Source organism: Cheilinus undulatus, linkage group 10, assembly GCF_018320785.1.
Source record: "Cheilinus undulatus linkage group 10, ASM1832078v1, whole genome shotgun sequence".
In the NCBI taxonomy this organism is placed as follows: Eukaryota; Metazoa; Chordata; class Actinopteri; order Labriformes; family Labridae; genus Cheilinus; species Cheilinus undulatus.
Genome location: NC_054874.1, coordinates 31924716 through 31950089, shown reverse-complemented (window position 1 = coordinate 31950089; position 25374 = coordinate 31924716). Strand labels below are relative to the sequence as shown.

At 38.7% G+C, this 25374-nt stretch overlaps 1 protein-coding gene across 2 annotated transcripts in view; it reads left to right on the top strand.

The window, feature by feature from the left end:
* tsc22d3 (TSC22 domain family, member 3) overlaps window positions 1–21117 on the top strand; it is a 55726-nt gene extending 34609 nt beyond the window's left edge. Inside the window, exons 1-3 of one of the 2 annotated variants that reach the window (XM_041797353.1) lie at window positions 17994–18319; window positions 18839–18890; window positions 19536–21117. In XM_041797353.1, coding sequence (XP_041653287.1) covers window positions 18195–18319; window positions 18839–18890; window positions 19536–19790 — 432 coding nt within the window. In that variant the 5' untranslated portion in view covers window positions 17994–18194 and the 3' untranslated portion in view covers window positions 19791–21117. Of the gene's footprint in view, window positions 1–17993; window positions 18320–18838; window positions 18891–19535 lie in introns of those variants that run through there. The other variant, XM_041797352.1, reaches the window with a different exon arrangement.
* Window positions 21118–25374: the final 4257 nt, after the last annotated feature.

The window sequence follows — 25374 nt, the reverse complement described above, 5'->3', positions numbered from 1 at the left end:
CGGTGGGGGATCCTCACCACGCAGACAGGCTGAGGAAACATTGTGCACACAATGTTCTTTCACTTCTGAAACCTTCCTCACTTTTTGCATGCAAGGCACACTGTACAGAACTATACCCTAAAGTTGAATGGTTTTAATTTGTGATGCCATTTGAATGGGAGAGTTGCTAAATATATGAGTTCCCCTTTGAGGGAGGATAATAGTGGACCATGAATGGTTTTAATACAGCTGTATAGGCTTATTTATGTGCATATTTACATATGAACGCAACGTAGCTTGATGTCCTACTGCACAGATGCTGCTTTGGAGCAATCAATCTAAGCTTTCAATAGCACCACATCAACATTAAACACATACAGTGGGTGAGAACCCTGGAGTGAATGCTAAAGATTTGGGGAGAACATTCAGTTCCAAAAAGAAGACATCCAGATCCTGTTTCTATTCAGATTACTCTTCTTGATTTGATTACTTCAACTGGCCTGTATAAGAGATATATGAACTGCTATAGTCTTTTCAAAGACATCAAATGTTCTCACCTTTTGATATGTTGTATAGATTCCAGTCTCGCTTTAGAAATAAGCCTGCCATAAATACACCTCCAGTGGACCATTCATGTTATTCTGTTATTACCAATAAGATTTAAAGCACTCCCTCTTTTGTAAGTCAGAGCATGTTTGGAAAGAGGAAACCTGATTAAATTATGATCTGAGTCATTCCTGTGGTCTTGTAAAAGAAGAATAAGAAGATTTGTTTGGCTTGTAGAAATCAGTGGAAGGCAAGCTGACGAAACCCCCTCAGGCAAGGATGAGTAAGTCTGTAGAAATGCTGCAATGGTCACTGCTATCTTTGACTTAATGTCTAAAGACATTAAAATTCTTCTGAGATATTTCTTAGTGTTTCACAAAAAAAGAAGAGATGTGTTTGAAGTTTGCGTTGACAAAATTGCACCAGTATTACTGATGATGGAGCCTGGACGTTATTATGAAGCCTTTTAGAACTTTTCACCCAAGTGCAGAATTGAGCAGTGGTGGCAAGACCACCATTATTCTTCACTATAAAGTTATTTTTTAGCTAGTTATCAAACCGACTGAAATTACTTCTGACCTTCAAAAGCAAACCAGACCATCAGAAAAAAATTAATTATTTCCCTAGAATAACTTTATATAGGCCTGTTAAGAGTAGAGGGGCCAGATAGAACTTTTAACAGCATGCAGCTCAAAACAGCCTTTAATAAATGTATGCCAATGGGGTTCACATTAGAAATTAAAAATAGGGTTGTCTAAAGATTCAAATGTTTAATCCTGATTAATCCTGGTAACCTGACACACCAGATTGACTGCTTAACAGTTCCATTGCATGAATATATTTCACGATATTTTTCTCATATATATTTCCAAAAGCTCCCGTAGAAAGCATTTGGGAAGGGCAGCTCTTCAAAAGATTCGGGGAAGGTGATTGGAGGAACATTCTTGTTCTTGTACTCTCGTTTTAAAGGGGACATATTTTGCAAAAATCACTTTTTCAGACTTTTCTGACAAAAATGTGCCCCTGGCCCGTCCACAATCCCCTCAAGTACCAGAAAAATCCATTCCCTACCTCCCTCTCTTTTTCAGCCTTTCAGAAAATGTGAGCTGAAACAAACCATTCTCAGATTTTCCCCTCATGATGTCATGTGAGGAGTTAGCACTGCCCCCAAGTTCGGTTGGTCCTCACCTCTTGGAAGAAAGCTCCGCCCTCTTCTCCTGATAATCAGCTGAGAGGAGGATCAGGAGAGCCACATTCATTAACCCACATCCATTTCCTGAGAGGGGCGGAGTCAAACAGCTCAGTGAGATTTAAAGCCACAGACACAGAAACAGCTCGTTCTGAGCAGGGCTGAAACAGAGGGGTTTTTAGACATATAAAAATCCAATACCAGAGTGTTTTTTCAGCAACAAACTTCACAGGCATGTTTTGGGGATCTCTGAGACCAATATAAACTTGTCTTCAAATGGTAAAATATGTCCCCTTTAAAAAGATATGTGGTCCAGTTCTAATTAAACTCCCGCTTCCTATAGCTACTACATCCTAGCTTATAGCTACAATGGCAGTTCTGAAAAAGATCCAATTTTTCTTGGATGTTTTCCTTTCCAACATCCTTTTTCCTGAAATTTCAAGAAAGTACCAAAAAATTTTGTAAAATTCTATAATTGTTTTGTATATCCTATTAAGAATGCCTCAAATTTACCAATGCATCTTCTCACCAATTGTTCCAGTGGAACTTTATCATAAAGCCCATTCCACCAAAAAAGTAAATTCTCAAAAAATGTTCAAGCTTATTTCCTAAAATTTCAAGCAAATCCCCCCTAACATTTCTTACCAAATTTCCCCGAATTTACAAATACACGTCTTTAAGTTTTCGTAAAATGATGGAAAATTTCAAGGAAATGAATGGAGAATATACATACTGGTTGAATGTGGTTCATAATATGCCATTCTTTTTAATTTTTTGCCCCATGATAAAATATTGAAAGCACATTTTCCTTTTGCCCAATGACCGCCAATTACTTGTCTCATATTATCCATGGGAAATCAGTCATTGCTCCATCGTCATCTCACAGGTGACAGCAGATTAGCCTCAGAGCTCAGCGGATGAGCCTGCTGGAGTCTCTGGGAATGATTCGGTGTTTTGATGACACTGACGGCGAGAGTTTGCAGGGCGCCTATCATCCAGTCAAATCCAGATTGTGCTGACAAGGCCCCAGGGTGTGAGAGCGATCACGTATGCAAGCGTGTGTCCAACCGCACACATTGACATACACACAGGCAAACAAAAACACAAGCATCCACATAAGCACACACCAGGAGGGACAGCTCATCCAGGGCCCAGATCCCTCCAGTGTCCCAGTTGCTTGTGACTCAGGTCACACAGCTGCAGGCTCAGGCAGGCGGACACATGGTGAAGAGAGAGGAGAGTGTGAAGATGGGAAAAGATAGTTACTGAGGGAGAGACATTTGGACCAAAGACTTGATTTTTTCCTATACTAAATAGAGTTGGCCCTCAACAGGTCAAAGTGTCTGAAATGGCTCTTAAACAGCTTAAAATGCTTTTGCCAGAACTGCTGCCAGTTTGCCAGTAAACATGCCAACCAGACAACATATGCTTAGCCAAAAAAACTTTTCTATTTCAAAACTATAAACAAACGAACATTCTTGCTTTACACATGTAAGTAGGCAATTGTTTAAGGGCAGCAAAAGAAACAGATAGTGAACACAGGCTAACAAAATATGCTCTTATCACACATTTGCAGGCTGTTTTTAGTGTTGATTTAAATTTTAGATACATGAAGCTTTAAAATAAAGAAATAACAGTGTTGTATGTTGAAAATTTTGGTTTAACACAGAAAGAAAGGTGGAGCAGCAGGCTGCAATGCAACAACTTAGGTTGTTGATCAGGGTTGGATCAGGGTTTTTTCTATACCTATCTTAAGTTTGTCTAAACAATGAAAACACACTATAAGGTGTCATGCTGACCATCTGGCTCTCTAATATACTTTTTTGGTAAGCATAGGATGTTGGAGGAACAACATGCCAGGCTAAATCCATTGTTAGCTAGGTTGTTGCTAGCTTTTTCCACTTGTTATTGAGCTAGACTCACACAGGCTAACAGTGATAGCCATCTTATTCCATCCAAACTTAGTGAATGCTCACCAGCAGTGCAGCTGCTTCTTTTGTCAGGACATGATTCATTTACATTGTCTAAATGTCTACTGTGTGATATTTCCTTGAAATACATAAATATGAAGCACATAGAGCTAAATTAAAGCTTTTACAGATTTTACTGAGGAGAGCAGGATTCTTTTTTTAACATAGCAACAATTAGCGCTGGTAAGAAGTGCTCTGGAATTGAGGTCCTGACCACTGCCAGCTCAAAAAAGCTGCCTGTGGACATGCAGCCTAAGGTAGTAGTCATTGAACTCAACAATGTGGTTCCAGAACTACCACAGGTTGCAGGTGCGACTCCGCAGCCAAAGTTTGAACACTCCTGGTCTAAGGATGTACAATTAATCACAAAGGGATGGTTAATTCTTGTAGATATAGCTGTGATTTTTCACTATTTGACGCACTGCAAATCAGCGACTCATTACTATTTTCATTGTTGTTTGCACTCTCGACAAAATGGAGCAGACTTTAATTTTCCCTGTTAAAGCAATGGAGTGAGTCTGTAAAGATGCCCAGCCATCTTTTTAGCAGCATCTATTTACTTACAGCACAGATGCTGCCAACCTTCTCCCTGCTGACTCTGTGATTATGATAAATACACACTGTCAAACCCATTTTCCCATTTAATGACTCATTGATGTGAGGATTGTAGCCTGACTTGACACAGATCAAAATGAAAGCTGCCAACTTTATGCTGATAGTGTGGTAAAACCTGTGTATCGTCTCAGAGTGTTTCCATGTGTATCAATCAGCTCCACAGCTAATACAGTAGATTTACATTTCTCAGCATTTCAACACTGGTGTGATGGATTTCCAGTGCGGTATGTACCCATTAGTCTGACGTCAGCATTCCTCCTGCTAAAGGCAACTTAGATTAGACACAGATACACAGAACTACACCACCTACAACAGCTGAGTTACAGTACATTACAGTAACATGGGCAGATGAATATAAACAGATGGCAATGAACTCTGTAACCTTTTGTCCTGGCACACCATCCAACCAACAACGTGTTAATCTCAGGTGCCGTGCTAAATGACAGATTTGTAGGTATGTATATCTGTTCATGCATTTTAATTTAGACACAGATTTTTTGTATTTGCATAAGCTTTTCACTCTCCAGTTTATTCTCTGATTATGTATGTTTCAAGAAATGTAAGTTAATTTTAATTTAGTGCTCCAGAAAAAAAAAAAATAAATAAATGAGCTGGTCTCTTACAGGAGTCTGTTGTAAATTAAGTGACCCGTAACAAGTCAAAGGGCACCGACATAGCTAATAACAAAGTTCACTGCTATTTAACACTGCATGGCCAATTGAGTCTGTGACCTTTGGCCTTTTGTAGAGTATCTACAGAGCCATTAGCACCATCACTAAACTGCATGTATGCTCTGAGAGTCTAATCCTTGGTTTTCAGAGGGTACAAACTTGAGAGTGTTTACATGTATGCATGTTTGCATTAAAGCACAGATGGGAACTGTATGGGCCAGAATATGTGAAAAAGGGGGATGTGTGTGAGGATCCCCATCCTGCTTTATCTGCCACGCTTTTTTGGGGCTCAGCACTTTCCAGGGGTAGAAAGAAACGTATTACATTTACTTACAAGGGACAAAAGGGCACTCAAAAAAAGAGGGGTAGGGGAAGAGAGAAATGTGAATGAGACAGTTACATCCCAAATTTGCAGTTGCACAGCATTTTAATTATTTTGTACTTTTATTAAATAATATCGTTGAAGACTCATATTCTCTTGCTTTTTGACATAAAGAAAAAATCCTACTTTTCTACCACCTTAGGCTTCAAAAGTAACTTCTCAGTACTCAGTGCTATTAGTTAAAATTAAATGAATTACGTTTTACAGTTACTTGAGTAGCAGTAGTAGTCTGCTTGAGTAAATTTTAACCCAAGACTGTGACTGTATTTTTACTTAATTATAACAGTCTTGTACTTTTTCTGCCTCCGGCATTTTCACAGCCAGGACCATTCTCCTAGTTATCACAATGTAAATCTTTACATTATGACCTAAGGCTGTTGTACTTCTGCTAAATCACAGCCTGGTGCCAAGTCCCCAGTCTTATTAAATGCAACATACGGCACACAGCACCATGTACTGCAGCCCTGTAATAAACTGCTATTAATTCCACTGAAGGCTTCTGTAAATGACGTGATTATCACTTTAAAACACCGCAATTAAATGTGGTCATTGGAAAAGCATTCAAGTGAACAATTGTGTTGTCTGGGAGACATCAAATCAAGGCAAGGGAGCAGCAGTTTCTTTCCCCCCTGGAGTAATGAAGTTCAGCACGTCACACAGGCAGATGTTACAGAGCAAAGGACATCTTCTGTCAAGGGATTAACTAGCTACTGTATACAGAACCCCAACAGAAGATGGAAAGCACAAATGTGAAAAACAAACACACCTTCCTTCAGGGACATGGGTCATTCCTACTATTTAGTGCCATTTCAGGATGGAAATCTTGTTTAAAAAATGTAAATTTCCATCATCTAAAGGAGGCCTTGATCAACTGAGAAAAACATACTGGTAAAGCTCAGGATAAGATAAAAAAACAAACAAACAAACAAACAAAAACATTTTTGTACAGTTTCTTTGCACTTTGACAGGGGCTAAATGTCAATGACATTCTCACCTTTGTAATCAACTGTTCTCAATGCACAGTTGTAATAATACTTACATTTCAAGAGCTTATTTGTCCCCTTCTATACTCTGGAAATTTAGTGTAAGAAAATTTTCTTAAACAAGCATTATTTTGAAAAGGATACATTCAATTTTACAAGGAATTTTCATGGAATTTAGACAAATGTTTACTTTATTGTAATTTGCCACTTCATATCCTCAAAAAAAAAAAAAAAAAAAAAAAAAAACATAATATATGAGAATTCTATTTTATTTATACTTAAACTTAAATAGTTTAACATGTTGAACTGTCATTTCAAAATGTCTATGGAATTAAGGTTTTGACTAAAAATAAGAGTGACAGGGTGGACGCGCTGTGCTTTACCACATCCATGAATCATAAAAGCTTGAATAAAGGAAGAATACAAAGTGATACTTTGTCTGATTTTTTAATGAATTTCATCAAAGATGTATTTTACTTCTTCAGAGTCATGTGACCAGAGTTTCATTCAGGGCGGGTTTTCATTAGGGTAGCATGGTGGACATTTGATTCAACGATACAACTCCTTTTGATGATTGTATTTGTTTAAAATCTACAAATTAAAACAAACAAACAACAACAACAAAAAAAAAAACGATTTGATGAAGAAAATTTTAAATAAAAATATAAACTAAGGTGAAAAAAATGAATTTGTTGTATATATTGCTGACATTGGGCCAAAACCTCATATCTCCATTCTTCAGGGTTTTTTTTTTTTTTTTTTTTATCAGTACTAGTGGTAAACCTTTAAATCTGTAAGTGGGGTTTAGTAAACTCTAAGGTAAAAAGGGTCAAAAAGATGCTACCAATGACCATACAGTGTTAATAAATTGAAAAATTCAGCATTTTTCATTCCCTGAAAAGTGAAGATTTGGAGATATGAGCTTTTGGCCCAATGCCAGCAATATATACCTAGTTATATAACTGAAGTTGGGCAAACATAACAGGGGACATGACATTTTTGCATACTTTCACAAAAATACTGTTAATGTAAATGTATCATTGTAAAATGTACTTTATTTACAACACCCCACAGGTGACCAAAGTGCTTTTCCAAAAACTCCCCTAAAAATAGCTAATTGATTTGTCAAGAATAACTGTTTTCTGTTAGTAGTGTAACAGAAGCTTTTAAAAGTAAGTCTTACTGTTATAATTTTAATAATAAACCATACTGAGTCATGGGGACTCAAATACTAGGAATGTCCTGCATACACAAGGAAATGATTCTGCAATTTCTACCACGAAATAATCATAACCTTTCTGCAGCAAAGTACAGCCTCTTAAGTTGGTCCTATGGTGCCTGTAACCAACATTTAGCCAAACCTCTTAACTGCACAGCTCAGACACACTGTAATGCTGAGCTCATGACATTATGCTGTGACTTTTTAAGCCTCAAACTGTTGTGTAATCAGTCCACAAGAACCTGTTTTTTTTTGCTAGAATTCAGCAGGTACAGACCCTTTAGCATCAGTGCTGTCTTTTTAATGTTTTGATTTGATTATTTCTCTCTTCACCCCACAGGAAAATACGTCACTGTTACAAAACACCCTATAATTTCATGACACCCTCCTTGTGAGAAACCTGACATGTTTGTACAGACAATACTGGTCATGTGTGTGACAGGATAATTGCCTGGAGACATGTAATTACATAGTACCACTTATGGGGCATAAAAACAACAACAGACAGCTCCCTATAGTTTGCATTTAGACTACAAAGAAACATAGGCCCATGTGGATCTTTGATGTCACCTGTTGCTCTCATGAGATGCAAGGATTCAGAATTCATATAGAAAACAATTAATGTGTCCTCATAAGTAGAGGAATAGTGATGTGTTTAATATTTGGGGAGATTTTAAACCTCAAGAGAAAAGAAAAATCAACCAAATGGGATTGCATGACTTGGCTAAATACAGAGGGATTTAATGTCCTCAGTTTGAAATAAGTTGCCCCTGATTTGATGGGTGTAAACATGCCTAATACAAGCCATTTATTCTCCTAACAGGCCTGTTTAGACACAGATGAACTGCAAAACGTGGAAAATAACCCTGAATAATGACGAGATCAGTGATGCTCCACACTGAACCAAGTGAAGCTAAAACTCCACTGACTGTTGGAAATATACACATGAACTTTTGTTGACTTAGAGGCTATTGATCTAAGAAAAAACAACATCTATTTAGGTTTTCTTTTATTCAGATTGTCTTTATTGTAAAAGCAGTGGTTCTCAGCTGGTGGGTCACATCCTGAAGTGGGTCACAAAGCTGTTTTTAGTGGGAAACAAATGTGTACTGAAAAGAAAAGATGTAGGGAAGCCCTAAAAAAGTAGTATTTTCTCTATTATTTTGTTATAATGCCAAATTAATTTTGTTTGTTTTCTTGAGTTTTCCTCTTATTTATCTCATAATTTTTGGATGACAAAAAATGTTTTTTTCTTCATTATTTGTTCATTTCTAAGGTCCAAACTGCACATTTTCCATTACATTAATTTGAGCGATTAAACAGTTTTGGAAACATGGGCCATATTTTCTCACTTAAAGTCCCTGTATGGTCCAAACTTTGTGTCTTAATACACTAGATATGGTAACATGTGTAAACACTGAGATCTATGTGTGACTGCATTTTTTTTATTTAGGCCATTCAAAAGTTGTTCACCTCTTTCCTAACTGGGTTTTATTTGACCAGGCCAAAGATATGAGCCTATGACATTGCCATTCTTGATGGCAATGATCCAATGCCGCAGTGATATAAAATCCCTGAGCGGTTCATCTTAGTATAGTCTGTTGTTAACTGATGTCCCTGCCTTCATTTAGGGTTAACAGCCAGTAACATGCTGTGTTTTGCTTCATAGTGAGGTAAATTTCCAAAATCTATCTGCCACGGTGGCCTACGGGTCATTAAAAGTCTCATAATAGAGAAATTTGTGCCAGAAAACAGTAGATTTACTGCCAACTTCTGTCTGTCTGCTCTGGCTCAGAGCCAGGCAGCTGCGCTCTGATCAGAAGTACTTTTATTATTTGAGAGGATCCTATTTCTTGTGAGTGGGTGTGGCTTCATCCTATTTAACTGACACACCCACAATATCCTAGAGCAAATATCACTGCCTTATTTTCATGATTTTGAAGCTAAATTTTATAGACTTAGAGATGTTTTTCATGACTGAAATATGGCCTGGTGGTTCATAACAGAGTGGCCTGCCATACAACAAACCTACAATGAAGATTTTTTTTTTTAATCACTTTACAGGGACTTTAAGAAGTTGTGGTGGCTCCTTAGGCTAGACCAGTTGAGAAGCACTCCTTTAAAGGATGAACTAAAGACAATGAATGAATATCCTTGTCCTCCAGTTGATTGCCCTATATTGTTGCCAAGCATTTACACTCTAATAGCATTAAATACAACAGTTAAACATCTCCATCTTAGGAAAAATGCTGAAATGCTTTGATAAGAAATCAAAAGATGCTTCTCTGGAAAGGGGACATGCAGAAACTGGCTCTGCATGGCTGTTTGTTATATAACACACAGACGTCTGGGCATCACAATCCACATGCATTATAGAATGTCTCCATTAGCTGGAAAAGGATTAACTCGAGACAGAGGTGTGAGACATTTGCACACACCTGTCAAACTTAGAAAGCCATCTGTGATTAATCATGTCGAAGGCAGCTTAGTTTTGGTGTTACACCTTTACCTGCTGCAAAAACTCTGCAAACAGTAATGCATTAATTACAAGGCTGTTGACAAGGAGGATTACCCATACTGACGAATGGCGCACAGAGAGTCTGAAATGTTACATAAAGAACTAACTGGGCTCAGCAGGATTTTGCTTGCAAATTTTGAGCGGTTGTACAACCATTTCTCCGTCATCTCAAGTTTTTCTTGTTCATCTTCTGTTATTATTAGGGATGAGTTTCGCTTAACAGTATGCAAAAGAGGCCAAATTATGCATTCTCCCTCAGAAACAGATGCTTTACTTTGTCTGTCTATGTAGAGAAGGAACAACTGGCACTATTTCACTGTCTTCACTGTTACTCTGGGTCTATTGTGTTCCACTGGATTGGGGACACATCATACAAGTGCCAGTCTGAGCGTGGCACTCACGGTTATGGCTGCATATCACGACTCAATTGTCTCATTGTGCTTTGAGAACACAGTAGTCGAGAACACAGAGAACAAACAGCACCAGACCAGAGAGCAGACAGTCTCAGGGTTTCTGCTTCTTTGCCATTTGAAAGCCAGGATGGGACAGTGTCTAGGGCGTCCTACTCAGGTCCCCCCTATTGGGACCATGCCACCCTCTCCTAGGACTCTCTGCGCCCTCCGCTTGGCCGAACCACCCCCGAGATTCTGCTGCCACTACCAGCACTTCAGCTTTCCTGAGAGAGCGATGGGCTACTCGCCCCCTTACTCACCGAGTGTGTTCAAGAGGCCTGATCGGCGGTAAGTTTAGGGGGATCAGATGGTGAGAATTTTTCAGTTTTAGAGGATGCCTGGCATGGCATGTGTGCAACAGATGTGCACATTAAAGACAGTTTAGAAGAAGATGGATGGAAGATGATGGCAGCGTGTTATGGAGGTACTGCAGAGTTAATTGAATGAACTTGAGTTTGAATAGAGAACAGAAGAAAACAAGAAATAAAGCTGCAAACACATATTTAATACTGATATAAACCTTAACAATTATGATCTATTACATTAAATGTTTAGTAGATAGTGAAAGCAGCCAGAGGGATATCTCTACCAGCTGTTTGATAACAAAGTCTGCTCTGTTTTCATAATCTGCATGCACTGCATGCTTGATACAACTTCTCGCACAAAGTAATATTACATGCCACTCAAGGGCAGAAATTGACATCCTGTGTAATTTGTTGAAACCTCATGAGAAAGACCAAGGCCACGTTCCTGGTTTTTATGCATGGCTCTGGAGACTTATAGGAGATGTGATAATAATGACTGCCTCTGGGTGTTCTGGTAGACGTGGTGTTCAGTATTCATTGGATGTAACCAGGCCTGTTGGCCACACTGAGGCTTCCTCTGGGACAGCCGCTGGCTGCAGCCGATGGCAGGGATGTGTGTTCTCAGAATCACGCTTGAACATGCCATGCATTCCTAATTGTGAGTGCACAGATGGGATGTGACCAGTAAAGCAGGAGAAATGTTTGACCATGAAGTGAATTTATGTTGATTCTTTTATGATGTGGATTTCCATGCAATGTTATCTTACATACTTATTTTTGGTTTGTGAGGTGGGGCGAGAACCCTGAAATTCTTCTTCTACTTCTAACAGAAGTCTTGAGTTTGGCGGTGTGTCTCAGCCTAATTCTTCTTCAGCCATTGGTGCAGATGAATCACAGTATTATATAACACGATTGGCTCGTGCACAGGGGACATCTGATGGAAAGCGTTGCCCATGGCCTAGCTTAAGAGTGACTCACTGGCACGCCCCAAACATGGTCAGGCAGCATGAGTTCCCTAGAAGAGAGAATGTTTCTTTCCAAAGGCAGCATCGGCCATCGCTTTGGCTCTTACACTGTTTGGAAACACAGTTTTTCTTTTAACAAGAACCACTTGTGTTGTGTGTGCTTATCTCTCACTTGTGAAGATCTGTTAGAGGAGATGAAGCCTGACAGACAGAACCTCCCTACTTTAGCGCCCCATCATCTTCTGCATGTGGCACATTAGCTATTCTTTCCTGTGCTTCGCAGACATTTTTACAGTACAGAAAAGCTCTCTGCTGTGTATAGTTTCTATCTGTGCATTGCAGCTTTAGCCACAGGCAATCAGAGTGACTCTTCCCCCCCTCCATTTTAAATGGGACTATCACAGCAGGCAAGGTAATTCAGCGCCGGTGGGGGGGCTGAATACGGGGCCTGGTATTAAACCTGGCAGCTCTACTGTCACAGCACCAAATCTGCGACGACAGGCACTATGGGTCCTAATACCCATTCAATGTGCTTCTGCTCAACCCTGTTAGGCCTATCCAAAGTCAGCCTTTCCGCACTAATTGTTTAGTTACATAACAGGAGTCCTTTTTTTCCTGAAAAAAAAAAAAATAGAACAGTGCAGAACTTTGCTTAGTATTTGCAGAAAGTTCAGGCCATTTCTTGTGTTAAAGGTTTATTTTTACTTTGTTTGCAGTACAATCTGCTTTAAATGAAGTATAATAATTTACAGAATTCATGGTTTCATGACTTTAAAAAACAAATTTAATCAATTGTATTTGACGAATTTCAGCAAAAAAAAACAAACAAAAAAAAACAAACAAAAAAAACTCTTTGCACTTACATGAAGTCCAGTTCTCTACAAATCCACATAAACATCTTATTCTAAGACATAATAATATGTCCTGGATTGCTTATTACAAGTGCAAAAACTATCTATGGGACTTTGGGTGTTTCTTCTTAAGATATATATATATATATATATATATATATATATATATATATATATAAATTATATATATCCAAAGTGCATTTCATTTCAGGACACTTAAGTAAAATCCTATTTCTCTACTGGACGATTTGTATTAATACAACAAGCTATTCAATCTTTTTTTTCTGTTTTTAAATCTTAGAATATGATGTGCATATAACCTTGCCCAGGGATTTGCCTTTTAATCAGTGTAATGAGATATTTTGACAAGAAATCAAACAAATACACTTCTCTTGATTTGAGTATTTATAGTGATTCTACACACACAAGCAATATTTAAAAGCATTAAGTATTTATGAGAATGTCTGACTAGGTAAACATTGACTAGCTGGTTATGTGCTGCAGGTCTGTACTGTCTCTGTGAAAACATTATCATGCAACAGAGGCTCTCTAATAGAAATCTAATTGGCTTATGATTAGTATTGAATCAGATAATTATAACAACAAAGGCATCATAATGTGGCAGCAGAGAGGTGCTGAGCAATTACATTACAGCTATTAAAACCTGCATGGGTGCCTCAGTGAAAACAAGGTCTATTGCTCAATAAAGCCACAGTCAGTACTCAGGGAAAATGCTTTGGGCAAAAAAACACACTTGACATACTTTTTTTCCCTCTCTGTGTTCAGCTCCTGCCACAAGTTGTTTATTACACTTTGCAGGAGGCTCAGAACAGTTGTATCACTCATCAAAACAGTGAAGCACAAAAGACCATCTGAAGTGCAAGAGGTCATGGAAGTAAAGACAGCAGTGATATCCATTTCACCTTTCACTGAGTAAATAATAATAATAATAATAATAACTTTATTTGTATAGCACCTTTTAAAAACAGAGGTTTACAAAGTGCTTTGACAATAGACAGAATTACAATTAAGACAAGGCATCAAAACACAAGGGAAGAACATAATAGGAAGGACAAAACCCTAACAACAGAAGATCCCATGAAAACCTAACCCCAGTATCATAATCATCCTGGCTGACACATTACAAAGCCCAGGAACATGTCAAACAATAAGACATCATAACACCTAGGTATGCATGTTCCAGAATGAAAGTAGTGACCAAGTTTAGACAAATAGAAACAAATAAAAATAAATAAAAACCCATTAAAATAAAAACCCAGAATAACCCAGACCAGTCCAGGCAACACCGGAACCCAACTACATAAAAGAGACCTAAGGACCATCTAAAATGTAGGAAGAGATAGAAAGCACTAAAACTTAGAGAAGTAAGAATAAAATAAAACAAATTAGGAACTGTAGAAAGTCATTCATGGATTAATAAAAATCTTAATGATGATAATGAGGTAAAGTGAACACAACAGGAAGAAGAGGCAAAAATGAGCAAAGGGAGGGTTAATTGCTCTAAAATCAAATAAGAGAAGTGAAGATAAACAGTAGCAGTTAGAATCAAACCAGGCATAAAATACAAAGCAAAGAGTAGCAGACACCAAAGTTATAAGGTAAAATTTCTGGAAGAAGAAGATAATTTAAGAAAGAACACTGACAGGAAGAGGGAAGACACAGTAAAAGACAGAGGAAACAGAAAACGACATCACATAAAAGCAGGTCTATAAAAATGAGTTTTGAGAAGTGATTTTAAAGATGTCACTGATTCTGCATGCCTTATTTCCTCGGGCAGGTCGTTCCAAAGCCGAGGCGCCCTGACAGAGAAGGCCCTGTCACCTTTAGTCTTAAGCCTCGACCTTGGAACGACCAGGAGGCCCCCGCCTGAGGATCTAAGGCTGCGGCCCTGCTCATACGGGGTTAAGAGTTCTGTTAAGTAACTTGGAGCCAGGCCCTTTAGTGCTTCAAAAGTGATAAGTAAAATCTTAAAATCTATTCTAAACTTACTGGGAGCCAGTGTAAGGATGCTAAAATGGGGGTAATGTGATGTCGTCTGTTAAAACCAGTTAGAAGCCTAGCTGCTGCATTCAGGACTAGCTGTAAACGAGAAAGGGATTTTTGACTGACACTGGGGAGAAGAGAGTTACAATAATCAAGTCTTGAAAAGATGAGAGCATGGATGACTTTTTCAAGGTCTGATTGGGTGAGTATTTTTTTTGATTTTGGTGATGGTTCGGATATGGAAATAACATGACATGAAAAAGTATAAATAGAAGTGTATGCTCAATATAAGTGGTATAAACAACAAATCACATTTTATAAAGCAGTGGTTCTAAGCTGGTCTAGTCTCAGGGACCACTAACCTGACAAGCCTTCAATACTAAGCATTTGGGAAAGAGCAGCGGATTTGAAAAAAAAAAACTTAGAGTGTGATTGGATGAACATTCTGTCTGTCACATCTTTATGGGCTAATCAGAGCAACAAAACATGTGACGTAGCAGCAACCAAGGTGCGCGTGTGCAGCTACTGAGGAATAACGCGAACCATGGCGACTGTAGACATGTCAGTACTCGACTTTTGTCATTTTTGAAAGAAAACAACTCACTGCTGTTTTTTTTTCTTCTTTTAACAAAAATGTTGTCAAGTTCTTTTAAAACTGGCGCTTTAGCAGCATCCACGCTAATCTCTTCTGCCATAATTGCACCGCCCTTTTGTTGTTTCTTTCTTACGACATGACTCCGCCACGCCTGAAAGTACTTCCCCTCTTCACTGATTGGTCCTGTCACTTTATAACCGGGCCCAAATGGTTCAGACGGGAGCTTTGCAAGATGGATTCACCAGTGAGAAACAAGGAAACGGGCGTGTCCATCTGATTTGCAAGGTTAAGGGCCAACACCATCTCCAGCATGAAATTGAAACCAGAACTACTGAACATTTTTGACCAATCAAAAATGTTTGGTAAAAATGTTGAAATTTAGGTTGTTTTCTGGAGCTCTTGAGCAATTTACAAGCTATCATTGGAAAATCTGCTACATTATCCTAAGATATGCACGTGTCAGTCTTAAGAAAACAACCAATATGTTCCTGTTATCATGACAAACTAGAGCAAAAGCAGATATATCCTCCTGAGACCCTACATCCACATATTAGGACATTGTTACACCTGGACTTCTCCACAAAATAGAAGTAAATTCTGCAATTAGAATTTTAGAGATGATTGTAAAGAATTTGTCCATCATTTTTCCAATGAATTTGGGAGAGTTCATTTGTATCTGTTCAGGAATCTTCATGGACCTCTTGATGAAAATTTCAGAAAAGCTTACTGAGATGTTTGAGGAATATTTAAGAAAACTTTGGGAATTTTATTGAAGTTATTTCTAAATTTCCACAGGAATTGTGGTAATGCCTTAGAAATTTTAATGAGTTTAGAGGGATTTTTAATGTTTTGGGGGTCTCTATATTTTCCTGGATCCTCAGAACTTTTTGTGGAATTTTAGTTCATACCTGGCCTTAAGTTCAAATAGGACTGCACTGTACACCTTTGAATGATTGACACCATTTCTTACTGACTGAATGGGCCCCTACCAACACACTCAAAATGTATAAAAATGTAAATATATATTTTTTAAAAAGTCAGTTGTCCTCGTATGCAGACATCATTTTGGGGGAAATTACTTCCTGTTTAAACACAAAGCTTATGTTTTATACTTATCAGGTCTTATTGATCCCAAATAAATGGGAGCAACTAAAAATGAATTCCAAGCAAAAGCTTGAGTCTCAGGAGGTTGAAGATGTATGCTTAGCACTTCCATAAACCATGTTTAAAATAAATAAAAAGGTTGTAATCTTCTGGCATACACATGTGACCCTCTGAAAACATCTCTGACACTTATATTTGGGTCCCGACCAACCAGCTTAGAATCATTGGTGCAATGTAAGTTAACAAAAAAAAAAAATCCCTGACAGCTATTTTCTAGATTGAATTGAATTGTAAGCTATTAAAACAAGTTACTGGTTTATTAAAATATCCTATAGAAAACAGGAATATGGGGTGTCCTTGAAGATTTTCCATACGTTTTCCATCAGAGAAAATCGTGTAAATGATATACTATGGAGTTGGGAAAGGTGTATGGAAAATCCCCCGGTAAACAATGTTTCCCGGAAGAAAGCCCCTGCCATTGATGTTGTTCCCGGTGTCCTGCTGTGTTCTACCTTTTCACCACTAGAGGCCGGTAGAGTTCAGATGTAGACTGAGAGGAAATTTACTCAGAGTGAGCATGGAAAAGTACCTGTGCAGATATCAATACATTTATGAAGGGGACGGTGCCAAAACGTGCAGGACATTCTGTTATGGCATGTACTGTAGTAAACAATAATAAAGTGATAGAACATGATGTTATTGATGTCAGTACATTTCAAGGAACTTTGTAGACATGTTTAGTTGTAACCCGTGGCAAATCGAGAGCTAATGAATGAATGTTTTGGACAAGCTTTCAAAGAAAGCATACATTGTCAAAATAAGATTTTTAGGTCGTTGACTCACATGATACTAATTGTCACGGCACGCGCCTTTTATTGTGGTTAGAATCGAATTTGTTTATTAGCAACACGAGTTATGTGTACATTCTGTGGTTACAAATATTCGTATGGTTATGACGAATACAGATTTCGGTCTGTGGGTTTACTGCACAGGCCAGTGACAGGGATGACAGGTTCAGAACAGGGGCAGGAAAGGCTGCGTTCAACACAAAATTCAGAGTCGTTCTGAACAGCACTGTTGCTTTTACCACAATTATTCCTGACTTTGTTGTTATTCAGAATAACTGATTTAGAGTTGTACAATACATTTCGTTGCATTTAAGGGAAACTGCAACAAGTTGTTGAGTTCTATCCTTAAACTTAGCGGAAAAAAAACACAAACCTAGATCAAAAATATTGTTAAACTACAGTGTATTGCTGTCATGAAGCCTATCCATATGGTTCAATCATTACACTTGACGGCATGTGGCATTTTAAAACTGTAAGTTGTAAATTCCATCGCATATGTTTTATTGCTTTATGTGTAATTCGTGCACTAAAGTATAAGCACAATAAAACACAGTAATAAACTGGAGCAACCAGCCTCGTGACGACTGTAGTTTTCATGGGTGATCATGCATGCTGTTTGAATGCTTCACTCTTTCGGCTTAAAAATGTAAAACAAGGTGTTTGTAATCGTCTTCTGAAACTACTTTTTCCCTGGGTGCATGAAGGCGCCACAGTATCTGACCCACCAGCTCATTTGACTAATGTATGCACGCGTCAGATGACGTCAGGGAGCGAGCCATATAAGAAGCAGCTGGGAGCAGAAATAGCATCAGACAGTCGCTAGTTCAAACCGGCGAAGCTCATATCTCGACACAGCACTGCCCACGAGCTCAGCAGCAGCGAGTCAGTGCATCGTTACGACGAAAGACGAAGCAAACCCGGATTTATACAAACACTTAGGTGATCCAACAGTCGCAAACGTGGCGAAAAGTCTAATCCAAACGAGTCTGCTTCTGAACATGAGCACGGAGATGTTCGCGAAAACGCCTATGGAGGTTGCCGTCTACCAGTTGCATAACTTCTCAATCTCTTTCTTCTCCTCGTTACTCGGAGGAGACGTTGTATCTGTCAAACTTGACAACAGGTAAATTTTCGGCAATACCAGCATGTGTTTGAATTGAAAAGTGCGTTTTATGTGCTAGAAATTGCCGCATAGGCCTATTTTCATTCGATCAGGCCTTAATATGCTGTACCATATTTGAAGTAAAGCATCCATTTGCAGTGTCTGTTTGTTACTAAATACCAGCTGTGAATTTTTTCTACTGCTGTTTATTTGGACTTTGTACACATACCTGCGTGTTTTTATCACTTGGAATTTCTTCCAACACCCTTGTGCTCGTTACACAATAACCCATATAAGAAAAAGGCTTAATCTTGCCTTGAGAGTAATTCCCTTTCGGTTTATGTTTCACAGAAACAATCTAGATGACAGATGGCTATTTTTTTCCCTTTCTGTTTTGCAAGCTTTCGTTTCCACTACCATTGACTTGTGATTTCTGGATGCATTTGTACTGAGTTTGTAATCTGAGATGATATGGAGTTTACAGCCGTTTATGTCTGTGAACTGTACATTTATGGCCCCTTTTTTTTTCTTTTTCTGCAGTGCCTCTGGTGCTAGCGTTGTGGCCATCGACAACAAGATTGAACAGGCCATGGTAAGTTGAGATAACAAATGCAAACACAACATAAAGGCATGCATGCACCTTGCACTGTAGTTATAACACAAGTTGTATTATGTAGTAAATGCAAGTTAATTTAAGAATAATGTGTCAAAATACAATTTGAGCAGAGTCTGCATTGCAAAATGAGCATTTTAAAAGGGCAAAATGCTGTTATGTAAAGTAAAGTAAGCAGTCATTTACTACCTCTTTTGTGAAACAGCTTTGTCTGTTAGCAGCATCATAATGCAACGCTTTTTATAGTCTCTTTCAGCAAGGAACTGATATAAATCAGACTTCCCAAAAACCCAGTTTTTCCCATAAGTTGCGAACAAACTACCTCTAAGTGAATTCATTCGGAAGTCCCTATTACATAAAGGCAGCGCACGCCACTGCACTGCTTTTTGCATGTGACAAAGAAGAAAACATGTGCAGGGGATGAATGCAGGAAATCTAAGAAAACAGAGAAAGCTGTTAATATATACTCCTTAGGTCAAAGTTGTCTGCTATATTGTTAACTTATCTTGGAAAAAGTACAAATTTAAGCACAAATTTAATCTTCCAATACACACATCTGGTCATGTCATAGAAAAGTCTCAGTTTTTACATCCTAACTGATCCATCACCCCTTTATTTTGACAGGACCTCGTAAAGAATCACCTGATGTACGCCGTACGTGAGGAAGTGGAGATCCTCAAAGAGCAGATTAAGGAGCTGGCAGAGAAGAACAACCAGCTGGAGCGTGAGAACTACCTGCTGAAGAACCTGGCAAGTCCAGAGCAGCTAGAGAAGTTCCAGTCTCGTATCCCGACAGACGTGCTGGACAATCGGAGCTCCCAGCTGACCCCAGACCACCAGCAGCAGACCTGCATCCACAGCACAGGCTCTGCTGTGTAAGTGGCTCTGCCTTGGGGCGGGCAGAGCCACTGTCTCCTAACAGTAATGGACCTCCATTTTGAACGTAAGCGTTACAAAATATCGCCGCCGCCGCTGAGAAAACCTTCGACACGTTGAAGGGGAAGCATTGCGGCTGTAAATGATCGATGGGACTCAAAAAGAACTGTTGACACTGATAAGCACAAAACAGAACTTTAAGACGCTCTGACTGGTGTGGTGTCAGGCGCATCCTCAGACACCGTCCAACTCTTTGTCGTAGTCTCCATGTAGACAAAAGCGCTGAGAATAGAGAGCGGCCTGACTAAGACACAGATGAGCGCTTGCTTTAAGATTTGCCGAACTCTCCCAACAGCCACCCTTCTGCTCCAGAGAAGGGTGTGAGGGCTGGTTGGGCTCGCCCTGCAGGTGCTAACTTGGAAAGTGCAGGGGCGATCCTCAGAGAGGAGACCTATCTGAAGCGGTCTCGATGAGAGGAACCCCCATCATAAGGATATGTCCGAACCCCAAAAAAACGAGTTTCAAGGACTAGCAGTAAGAATTTTCAGCCATATACCAAGGAGGACTTCCACTGTACCTACAATGTATTACTCATGGTTCATGTACATTTAAGCATAACACAAATAATCAACAGGATAAGCTAAAGAATCAGAGGGAAGGTTGGTGCAGTATAGCCTGCTAGAGCTGGTGGACCGCTGCAGTATCACTATACTGTCATGATTCATAACATGTTATCTTGTGTTGTCTGTAGCTGGGGCTTGCTGCTTATGGGTGACATTAATCCTGCTTTATTGTCTGTTTTTGTTAATGATTCTAAACAAAAATCAGCTGTTTGTAAAATAGGAGCATTGTACAGAGTATTTTGTTATTAAGAGGGGCAACATGTCTGCCCTTCTGTTTGCCCTGAGCTCCTCAGAGTCAAAGATTACTACATTGTACAAAAAATGGAGAGCTAGCTATTGTCGCTGCAGATGCACTCCTGATTTGAGGCAGCGTCGTCCAGTATCTGGTCTTACTCAGATGCCAAATCTTGAAAAACAATGGCATGACAACAGTGCCTGTCCATTCTAAGAGAGGAACACATTTCCACAACGAGCTCTGCTGTTGTTTTCTAGCTACCAAAGACTTTTGCCTTTTTATTTCTCACGAGAAAACAGGACCATGTGTAAGAGTTCACAGGGAGAAGTCTTTTTTGTAGCTAGAGCTGAAGTTTTTATGTGTTTTTGTAAAGATAATGGTATTGTTGCTGTAATGTATCCTCTAAAAGGTTGTTCACTCTGGTGTTTGGATACGACTGCACATTTGCAATAAACCTTATGTTTACAGAATACAAAACCATGACATGTCTTTTTGTTCTGCTTCTCTATTTAAGAAGTTAAGGTGTTATTTGTTGTTTAATAATGGGGATAAGGCAATTTTATAGAAAAACAGCATCTATTTCAAGTTTTGCAGTCACTAAACAGCATTAGTTTTGTAATAGAGTAATAAATGCATGACAGTCTGTATTATACACAATGATACAGTCATAATAGGGGAATACCACTGACTCCAGCCCAGGGCTGATTTGTTTACTTACATTTTCCTTGTGCTAGTGATTTAGCAGGTCACGTATTCAGCTACATGGAGAGATTTATTCATCGGAAATTCAGGCAGGGAACACGCATGCAGACATCCGTAACAACATCCATGACTATTTCATTTTCTGGGCCCTAAGCATGAAGAAAAACTCCTGTGAAACCCCTTTCATTTGAATTTCAGAGTAAACAACAACACAGTCTGTTCCAAAAAGTGAACTGTGCATTCTTGGAAACCCATCACAACATCCCTGCCTCCACGCGGATTTCCATTTAACTTTCGTTAGCCCTGTTTTTGTTTATAAGGTCAGTCTGACGAGCAGCATGTGATTTGTAGAATTCAACACAACATGAGGATCACATTAATAGTACTTTATAAATTTAGCATGTTGGCCCAATCAGCCTTAGGAAAGAAGGGAAAAAGTGCAATATTAGAAAGAACATCCTTTTTTTTCCAAAGTAAAAAGCAGTGAGACCACTAATGATAGTGAAGTAATGATAGCTGGTCGTTGTTGGATTGGAATCTGCTGCAGTAAAAAAACAGTTTGTCCTCTTGGCGTTTCCCTTCAGACAGATTGGCAGCCAGTGCGTGCAGCCTGTGTGTAACTGGATCTGTTGTGGCTTCCCCTGGTGCGTAGACCGGGCTCACATCCATCCTTCGCTGAGAATACAGAGACTAAGAGTCACCGCGGCAGATCAAATGGCACAAGAGTAAACACTGAGTCTTCCCCGTTGCTCACAAAAAAGGTGATGTCTGTTGGTGTTTAGTGTCAAAGAGACTGATTCTGTGTGAATGTTAGGGTCCCGATCAATACAGCTGCTGTGAAATGCATGCTGGATTTAATTAGTGGCAGGCAGGATGTACACAGTATTGATTGAGGAGAATGTTTGTTTGGCAATAAGGAAAGCGACAGGCCTTTATTGGCTCTTTTGCACAAGATAATCAGAGTCACTCTTTCTGCTTCCATCCAGACTGCTTGATGTGGTACTGCAGTTGATTCATACCTGTGCTAATGGCTAACTCAGCTTGAACACACACTGGAAAAATTCAGCTAACGTCTGAGGACAATTAGGTCTATGGCCTGTTTCCGAATTCTGCTTTGACATTCTTTCTTTCTATTTTAGGTCTGGTTTGGTAACAGTGTGTTCACTCTAAAGCATGTGGCTTTTTTATTTGAAACCAGATCAGCATAAATCTGCAGCCCAATCAGGAAATCATCCAAAAGCTGTAGTTGTATTTTTCCCTACACTGTGTTCATTTTTAAGGAGTTCCCATTTATTGTTTTGCTTTTTTCTCCATTCCAACCTTATAAATGTCATCAAATGTATAAAAATGATTATCTCTGCCAGTGTGCTTTCTGTAGATTTAAACAGTATAAAGCCTTTCAAGGGACATGCACACTGAAGATTAAGCCAAAATTACAAGTCACACCATATCAATATCCTTACAAATAGCTTCTTTAAAGCATGTCACAGTAACAAAGTTGTTGTATAGTTGTAGTATTTACATATGGTTGTACAAATTCCCCAGGCACACCTAGACTTGAGAAGTACAGCTTTATGCATTCTGCATCTGTCTCTGACAAATAAACCCTTAAAGATGCAGTGCATAAAACTGCGAATGTTAGGGGCATCTGACATACAGATTCTAGATTTCAATGCTCACTTCTGATGAGCCCACTTCTGAATTTTTAAAAAGGCTAATGTTATTTTTGTCTTTGTAAAAACATGTAAGAGGCAAAAATCTAACATGGTGGAGTCTGTGGAGTGGATTATCCCTACGTATGAATAAAAGGCTTTTTCAAAGTTAATATAAAGTAAAACAATACAATACATTAAGGTGATTAAATGCACAATTAGAAACACAATAACACAATATGAAAAGTACAGACCAGTGGTGCTCAGCAGCGTTCAAACACTAATGTAGACAGGCCTTCTTACAAGTGTTATAGTTCATTTGACCAAGTTTGTTCTGCTAAATGCTACTAGGCAAAATATTACACCTTAAAATAAATCAAACTAAGGATGTTTTTCAAAGTCCATACAGTTTTCATGCATATCACAACCCTTACATCATTGCATCACATTAATGGGACAAATAAGGAAGCCTTAAGAGGACATCTATGCATTTGATTTAACTCCCTTTCACCAGGCAACAAGTACATTTTGATTTGGTTTTCCTGTGATAACAGGCTGATTTCTTGATATTTCAAGATAAAGGGTTGAGGTGAACTTATTAATTTGTGAAAACCAGCATTGTTATCATAAGAAAAAGGGTAAATGAGTCAGGATCTGGAAACAAAAAGCAAAAGTTGCCTGTATATTTATTTATTTATTTTCATTTAGTGTATCCCCATTAGCCACTAACAACTAGAATCCCCACAAACTGCGTTATTAAAAGTCCAAGAAAAACATGAAATAGTTAAAGTAATTAAAACAATAATAATGATAACAGCTCAATAACAGTTAATACAGGAGCCAAGATGAATCCACTGGTGATTACTGAGATAATCTCTCACATTAAATGTACCCCAGAAAAGATTAACATGGGGCAGTAGAGTCAGAAATAAAGTATGTGTGTCTGTCAACTTCTGTAGAAAAGTATGCACAAGAACTAAACATGTAATCTGTTGTACATTTCTACCTCTGATTTTTCCAAATTACACAACCTGCTTTTCATGTTTACTTACAGGAATCAAACATCAAACATTGATCCAAATCCTGGTTAAAAGCTCACTTGTGAATGTGTCAGACATGTTCACATTAATTCCTTGGTTAATGACTGAAGACCTACACCTATGTCTCACTTCCGCCGGATTTTCTGAAAAGGCAACAACCAAACAAGAAGTGAGTCAATGTATCAGTTACTCCCCTTCACTTTCTGTTAAATACAGTTGAATATTAAAAGTGTGGGAGAGCCTTAGGTGCGGAATTAAACCTTATACCAGGACTTTCTTCAAACCAGGTGGCCAAGTGAAGAGTTTGTGTTGGATTACTCGTGTTATGCAATGAGAAAAAAAAAGAACATCTGGTTCGGATGGAAATTCAGACTGGGGTTGTGCCGGGATAAGCGAGGCTTTGCCACAGTGTGGTTTGGTTCGCATGCAGGAGAATAATTCAGTGGGACTGCTTTCCATGCAGGCATATACAACTTGTGTGTCCTCTGAATGTCAACATATTCATCACATTGAGATGAAAGCGAGAGCTGCATCAAACAAATGTCAGATTTCTGCAGTCTGTCATACTGTAATGCAGTGCTTTGCACTCAGTTTTCCATAAAAGGCCATGCAAAGGCTGCAATGTTTAATGACAAATTGTTATGTAAGATGAAAAATGTGCCATTATTGCGCTCCCATAAAAGTGAACTGCTAACAGTTTCCAGAGTCACATCACTTCACACAACTTCCTAACATGATAATATCAGCAGCTGTCTTTGTGTATCGTCATTTGTGTTATAAAACGAGTGTAAATGTAGAGCTGTGACCAAAAGAAGGTAAAGAACACAAAAATATCTTCATACAGCCATGTTGAGGTTGGTATGAACATTTCAAACCTGGAATGGATTATTGCTAAAATGTTAAAGATTTGTTCTATTATATAAGCACATAGATTGATTTATGTTTCACTGTCTGGTCCTGGAAGATTAAGAGAACTGATCCAGCCTTCTGATGCTCTATAACATGTGTACAAAGTGCAGCCTCAGAGATGGGGAGTTAGCGCAGCACATACAGATGCTGGTTAGGCCTCGAATTCTGCGCAATCAAATTAATCCTCAGCTAAGCCCTTGTATGTCTGATGTAGCCGTGTTTCCTCCTACACATTGCTGTCTATTTTCGTTTACATGATGGACCAAACTATAATCCTAAAAGTCGTAAACATTACAAATGAGATCAGTGTTGACATGAGTGGGGCTCAGAGACAGAAATGTGTTATCTCTGATGTGTTTTTCTATCACTCTCTGGTTATAAAATGTTAGGGAGGAGATTTGGAGCATGAAAAATTGCTTAGCTCAA